This window comes from Linderina pennispora (assembly GCF_002104995.1).
Source record: "Linderina pennispora strain ATCC 12442 chromosome Unknown DL89scaffold_4, whole genome shotgun sequence".
Lineage (NCBI taxonomy): Eukaryota > Fungi > Kickxellomycota > Kickxellomycetes > Kickxellales > Kickxellaceae > Linderina > Linderina pennispora.
The window spans coordinates 1345483-1352108 of record NW_024468252.1 but is presented as its reverse complement, the minus strand read 5'-3'; the positions used below and the strand labels follow the sequence as shown (position 1 = coordinate 1352108).

The 6626-nt window shown below is 57.0% G+C and overlaps 4 protein-coding genes across 4 annotated transcripts; 3 read left to right on the top strand and 1 right to left on the bottom strand.

Moving 5' to 3' along the window:
* Positions 1-36: 36 nt before the first annotated feature.
* On the bottom strand, positions 37-395 carry DL89DRAFT_292109 (uncharacterized protein; the record flags this gene model as incomplete). Its single annotated transcript, XM_040890258.1, has 2 exons — positions 37-247; positions 307-395. The coding sequence occupies 2 exons, from the start codon at positions 393-395 to the stop codon at positions 37-39; spliced, it is 300 nt and encodes a 99-aa protein (XP_040745187.1).
* A 386-nt stretch (positions 396-781) lies between these two features.
* On the top strand, positions 782-2838 carry DL89DRAFT_221765 (RhoGAP-domain-containing protein; the record flags this gene model as incomplete). Its single annotated transcript, XM_040884536.1, has 4 exons — positions 782-1146; positions 1826-1924; positions 2225-2591; positions 2629-2838. Coding segments are annotated over 4 exons (1041 nt in total), but the record flags the coding sequence as incomplete, so codon positions are not given.
* On the top strand, positions 2813-3857 carry DL89DRAFT_130469 (uncharacterized protein). The gene is made up of 2 exons (XM_040883317.1): positions 2813-2864; positions 2986-3857. The coding sequence occupies exon 2, from the start codon at positions 3007-3009 to the stop codon at positions 3502-3504; it is 498 nt and encodes a 165-aa protein (XP_040745185.1). The 5' UTR covers positions 2813-2864; positions 2986-3006; the 3' UTR covers positions 3505-3857.
* Positions 3858-4564: 707 nt separating this feature from the next.
* Positions 4565-5559, top strand: DL89DRAFT_130446 (uncharacterized protein). Its single transcript, XM_040883316.1, has one exon. The coding sequence runs from the start codon at positions 4805-4807 to the stop codon at positions 5381-5383; it is 579 nt and encodes a 192-aa protein (XP_040745184.1). The 5' UTR covers positions 4565-4804; the 3' UTR covers positions 5384-5559.
* The last annotated feature ends 1067 nt before the right edge of the window (positions 5560-6626 follow it).

The following is a 6626-nucleotide window of genomic DNA, read 5'->3' as shown; positions in this document are numbered from 1 at the left end:
ACTTTCATTCCTTTGAGATCCCCAGCCGAATATTGCTCATTGGGCTTGGCATGGGGGGATTTCCGCTGCGGCTTCTGCGAGTCTGCCAGCCGCTGCCTGTTGCGCTCGATCCATCGCATTCGCGCTCAGGCTATCGTCGTCATCGTCGCTGACCTCGCCTAGTGTGCGTGTCGACGCCTTGAGCTTCTGCTCCTTGCGGGCGGCCTTTGATTTCTCGATGCGCTCCTGCAGCTCCTTCGGCTTTGCGCTTGGCGGAGCGCTCGGCCTCGTGGGCTTCATAGTTTATGCGCTCCTGGTCGACTGAACTCTTGCGGCCCAACTTCCAGTGGTGGCAGGCCAAGCGAGATGCGTAGCCGATTCGTCTCCTCAATCGACAGTGATACTTCGTCTGCCATTGCGGTATAAAGCGAGATGTGTGGGTATGAGTGCCTAGTTCACCCCGTGCCCAGGAATAAAAAATAGCTGGCAGCGCATACACCCTTGTGGCTCCGATCCGGGATTAGGGGGATGTGTCATCTGGAAGTGGTGTTCATGCAGTCGCTGGAAAAATCCGCTCTCTCCCACTCGTCTCTCTGGCGGTTCGTTTATTTCTCCTCTCCTCAATTCAACACAATCTCTCACTCCTCATACTTGCAGAATGGAGGAACAGTACGAGCTCTGGAAGCGGCAGACAATCGAGCGACGCGCCTCGGTGTACAGCGGATCCGCGCAAACTCTCGGCGGCGACACGCTCGCCGAGGCCCAGGAGCGCCTCAGCTACGAAGACTTTAAGAACGAAATCATGCAGGGCAACGACGGCGGCGAGCTCCTAAACTACGTGAACTCGCATGTGATCTTCCAGGCCGGTGTCGATTTCGAGAGCCGGCCGATGTTGGTGTTCTGCGCGTGCAACCTGCCGAACCCGCAGGTCGTCGACTACGACCGGCTGCTGAATCTGATCATCTTCCGTCTCGACGAGTTTGTCGAGAACGACTACACAGTAGTGCTGTTCACCAGCGGGGCCAAGTTCAACCCCGGGTGGAACTGGCTGTCAAAGGCGTACAAACGGCTGGACAGAAAGTACCGCAAGAACGTCAAGAGCGTCTATGTCGTGCATCCGTCGCTGTGGTCGAAGCTGCTTTTCCAGATCGTAGGCCGCATTGTCAGGTAGGAGGTTTTCGTCGGAAAGTTTGCGGTGCTCTGTTCGCGATCAGCAACAAGCACCTTCGGAGAAGGCGCGATGCCTTTGTTCATGCTTGGCTTGTCACTCGCCCTATGCAAAGGAAATGCGCTGCTGGTTGTTCTAGACACACACCATGCTGCTTGTTGGTGGCTTTGTCGGGACCGCTTCCATGAGCTTTTCTAAACTGGGCGGGTATCGGCATCTGGTACGTGGGGAGGGCCCGCGGCCAGCACATTGCCAGTGTGCTCCACTATTTCTCCTCTCGGTTCTCTCCACCCTATTACTGCTTGGCGTCTATATATTTTTACTCTCTGCTTTGCCAGTCTCGCGCATTGGGCGTCCGCAAAGAGCAGCTCGGGTTCCTTTTTGGCGTCTTTCTGTCCATGTCCTTTGGTTCTTGCAAGCTGTCTGTTACTAACCTTTTCAGCTCCGTTCATCGCCCTCTTCTATTCTCTACACTATGCCTGGAATTCCATCACTCCTCCAACGCATCGGCCGTGGCTCGCTCGACAACGAATCGCGCTCGCAATGGAATCTGTCTAAACGATCGCCATCGCTCGATGTCAACCTACTGACACGGTCAACTGGCGACCTGCGCTACAACGAACATAATGGCCTGGCACGCCGGCCATCAAAACTGCGGCGCCCGCGTCTGCCATCTAGCCCCAAATTCTTTGCCAAGGTGACATGGGTCGATACGCTGTCACGTCTGGCGACGTTTGTGCCGCTCAGCCAGATCAATATTCCGCAACCAGTTTACGAGTAAGTGTCTGCCAAGTTTCTCTTGGCCTTTAATGCCGTGTCGTGTGACAACATCCGTCATCCACGCCTTTGTGCCAATGTCCCACATACCTCGCTGCTGGACGGGCGGCGGGGTTGGGATGTGTTTTTTTGACACATGGTGTGGGCAAAAATGGCTCCTTTATTCAACTTGCACTCGTCCTATTTTTAACACCTACTTGCTGTTACTTACTGCCCCTCCATTGCAAGGCGGAGCAGAGATGAATGCAGTCTTTTTTTTACGTGCATGGTTCCACTAACTCGTATCGCCTATCGCTATAGCTACAACATGACCGTCGAGCAGGCAATCAAAATGCCAACGCCCGAGCATGAAATCCTGGCAACCCAGGCGTTTGGAGTGCCGCTTGACGTGCTAATGCAGGACGGCACTGGAATTCTGCCGCGTCCTGTGCGGGAATGCATCTCGTTCATCCGCTATAACGGCTTAGCTACCGAGGGTCTGTTCCGCCGCTCGCCGCCATCTACTGCTCTGCGGGCAGCCAAGGACATGTATAACCGCGGCTACAACGTCGACCTGTCCCTGTCGGGGGTACACGTAGCTGCGGTACTGCTGAAGCTGTTTTTCCGTGAACTGCCCAGCCCCGTGTTTGGCAGCGCCTCGTACGAGACCATCCTGGCACTGCCGTCGGTGCAGCCCGAGACAGACAGCGCAGGCCGACCGCGAGGACAGCGAGGTGAATGAAGTGGCGAAGCAGATGGACACGGTACGCGCGCGGTACGTCGAGGAAGTGCTCCTCCCTTCGCTGACGTTCGAGTACCGGCAGCTGCTCTGCTTCACGTGTGCGCTGCTTGCCGTGATTGCACGCAACAAGGAAATCAACCGCATGTCTGCCTACAACCTGGCCGTCGTGTGGTCGCCGAACCTCGCCCGGTCAGCCAACCCCATGGTCGACGTGGCCATGTGCAGCGCTGGGCCGCAGTCGTCGACTGTAGGCTCGGTGATCCAGATCTTTATCCAGTTCTTCGACTCGGTGTTCAACAGCGAGATTGAGATGGTTCTGGGCAAGGAGCGCAAGGCCCAGTGCACTGATCTGGCTTCCGAGATGCTCAATGTCGTCGACAACATGAACCGGATGGCGAACCTGGCCCATGTCAACCATACCACTGTGTTTGAGTACTTGCAGACCGGAGACGCCTCATCTCCGCCCGCCTTGCCTCAGCGTCACGGCGATGTGCCGCCGCCAGTGCCGCCCAAGGTGCCACCAAGGCTGCCTGCTAGGCTCGAGGCGGAAGCGCCGCCAGTCCCGCCAAAGGGCGAGCCGGCTGTTGGCGTGGCTGCGCCTGAGGACATTGTTGCTGCTGCCCTTCCAACCGCTGCTTCCGAGGCAGAAACCGAGGCTCCAGCCGCCACTGATGGCGCTCGTGAGGCTGCTATCTCTCCTGCACCTGAGCATGAGTCTCCTAAGGAGGAGGAGGCTAAGCCAGCTGAGCCCAAGGTGGAAGAGAAGAAGCTTGAAGAGCCCAAGGTGGAAGAGGAGGCAGTATCTGAGCCCGTTGTAGAGGACGTCGCTGAAAGCAAGAAGGCGGTGGAAGGAAGATGAACCTACCGAGGTCTTTGAGGAGGCTACTGCTGAAATTGTTTCGCCTGAAGCCGCTGCTGCTCCTGAGGCTGCGCCAGTTGAGGCATTGGCTGATGACCTTGCGGAAACAACCGTTAATGAGGCCGACAAAGAGGATGACAAACCTATGGACGATGCTTCTGAGGAGCCTGCCGAGGAAAAGGATGCCGAAAATGCTGCGAGCAACACCAAGGCTACCCCCGCTGGCGGCAAGAAGAAGAAGGTCATCAAGAAGAAGCGCGGCCAATCAAGGCAGTAGCAACAGCAGCAACTAGAGAGTTTATCCCGTCGCAAGCCCAGTCCGCTTATTTCTTAACATTTTGTTGTTTTTCCACAGTTCTACATCTTACTCTTGTCCATTCACCATCCGCTACGTTCAGAGAGCGGTAGCCCGCCAGAGTCGGGTTTAAAAGTCAGCCTTCCAATTTCGGACACCCCTTTTCTAGCCTCTTTTGTGCCAGGAACAAGGCGTGCAACGGCCTAGACTGCGCGTGCATTTCATTTTACTCAAAGCAAAGCGATCTGGGCCACATATCTGGGATGTTGCCGAATGATGGGCCCGCACCAGGGCTTGGCTACACCGTCCCGCTTTAATATCATTTATATTAATGATGGTTATTAGGATGCAAGATGATATGCACGGACTAGCGCCAAGTGAGCGGCGAACAAACCAGAGGCAATGGGCGCAGTAGCTATGCGGTGCCCCTTTCTTCGAGATAGCCGATCACTTTTTAAGCACTATATGTCATATCCCGGTGTCTACTCGGTTCATTTTACAACCCGCTCGGCAGTTTACTCATAAAGCCCGATAGCCGGTGCTTGCTTCGGATCTACCCAGCACGTTTTGTTCTCTAGAAATACAGCCGCCCTTTCCATCTTGCACCATGTCTTTTGGCCAACTAAAGCCTATTGTCGGCGGCGAGCAGGTAGTCACGCATGAGTACCCGTTTGTCGTATACTTGAGCATTGAGACAAAGCCCAACTGGCATGCGGTGTGTGGCGGCACGCTCGTATCACCAGAACACGTAATCACAGCCGGACACTGCCTCTACAACGCACCGTCGCCCTCGTCAATCCGCGTAGGATACGGCGACACAGCCGTGAAGAAGCAAGAGCGGACGCACGCCGGCCGAATACTTCATCCATCCCGACTTCGACCCACGGACGCTGTCCAACGACATTGCAGTGATCCGGCTGGCCAAGCCGATACAGCAGACGCGCACAGCACACCGCATTCCAGGTGTATTTTGGCGGGGTGGAGGCCGGGCAGCTGATCACAGCGATGGGCTGGGGCGTGACTTCGAATGCGCCTGGCGCACATACTGTGCAGGTCATGAACCGCGTCGACTTGCACGTGGCCGACGCCAAGATGTGCCGGCGCGTCGACGAGACGTTCGACTCCAACAACGGTCCGTTTATCTGCACGGGGACGCAGCCCGGGAACAAGGACGAGTGCAACGGCGATAGTGGGTCGCCAGCAATCATCACCATGGTCAATGGCAGGCCGCGCACCATCCAAGAAACAGCGCCTGGTCGGCTCTCGAGACAGCAGGATCTGGGGCCGGTGGCCGACATGCGGCTGATTGGGCTGACATCGTACGGAGACAATGCCGATCACGACCCGCACCCGCCATGTGGAGACCCGAGCGGGTTTGGGTTCAGCACACACATAGCCTATTACACAGACTTCATTTTGCAGGCGACCGGGCTCACCAAGGACAGGCTGCAGGAGCCGATCAAGTTTGATCGGTTGGCCGAAGCGCCAAAGCCATCAGGCGGCGCCCGGGCAGTGGACCCGATGGCTGGACTGCATCTCTGGCTTATAATTGCGCTGGTTGCGAGCTGGCTGCTGCGCCGGTAGCCCCAACGGAGGGGGAGGGCTTGTGGTGCGTCGGGCATGACTGATGAATTTGGAGGGGGTCACACCTGTTTCAGCCGGTGACTCAGCCTGCGCCCACTCAACTCGAGCAAAGGCCAGCGGGCGGTCGGGCTATGAATTCCCTGTAGGCGATCATGGCTACACGTGTACAGCCTTTTCCTTTCTGCAATCTTTTTTTTCTTTTTTCTTTTCAACAGCCTGTATCTCGCCTTTTTTATTTGTACACTATCGATTGCGCATAGAGAATGTCATTTCAAAGCGAATTGGGAGGCGTGCGGAACAAACTAAAGGGCCTGTGGTCGCAGTACAACAACGCAGGCAGCAGTAGCAGTGGCCAGCGCTCGATGGAGGTCGCGCCAGTCGAGGAAATCCTCTTGTTCCCCACATACGCCTACCGCGACGAGCGGCTCAAAGTTTGGCGCGTGCAGGTGCGCGGGTGGGCATACCAGCGCAATGTGACGTCGACCCGAGTGCGCATAGCCGCTAGTGCTATGCGCAGGCTCATTGGGATGCAAAAGGGCGACAAGTCGGACGCAGTGTTGCTGGACAGAATATCGTACTTGTTTGCTGGCCCGCCAATAACCACCGAGATGGTGCAGACAGCCATGACGGGCATCAGCGAGCCACGGGCATTCGAGTTGTATCGGCCGGTGCCCAACAGCCAGAGCCGACCGCCGCCAAAGCCCCCGCGCGCAGTGTCGTCGAGCCGGCCGGCATCCGACACACCTATGCGGCCAGAGCCCGTCAATCTGCAGGAAGCACCGCTTATCCTGACATCCAACTTTGATCCTCGCAACGCGCGCGCACCAATGGGCGGCGACCCGCGTCCAGCAAACCCGGCGGGCAGTACTCAGCACGACACGATTGTGAAGAGCCGCTTCGACGATATCGAGCCCAGCATCATGCAGCGCGCCATGCAGCTCGATGCGTTCTCGTGGCAGTCGCTGGTCATCAGCGAAGGGCTGTTCCAGGGCGAAATCATGCTCGGATACAACGAGCTGCAATGGCTGGTGCAGAGCTTTTTGGGCCACGGCGGCCAGGATTCGAAGACCCAGCGGTGCCTGGTCGAGATGCGTGGACGGCTCTTTGGCTGGGACGAGCAGGCAGTTGCTGGGGTCGCACACCTGGTTGAGCCCGAAGGCATCTCTGTGATCTCGGACATTGACGATACCATCAAGGCATCGAACATCATCGAGAGCAAGCGCATCGTCCTGGAAACTGTCTT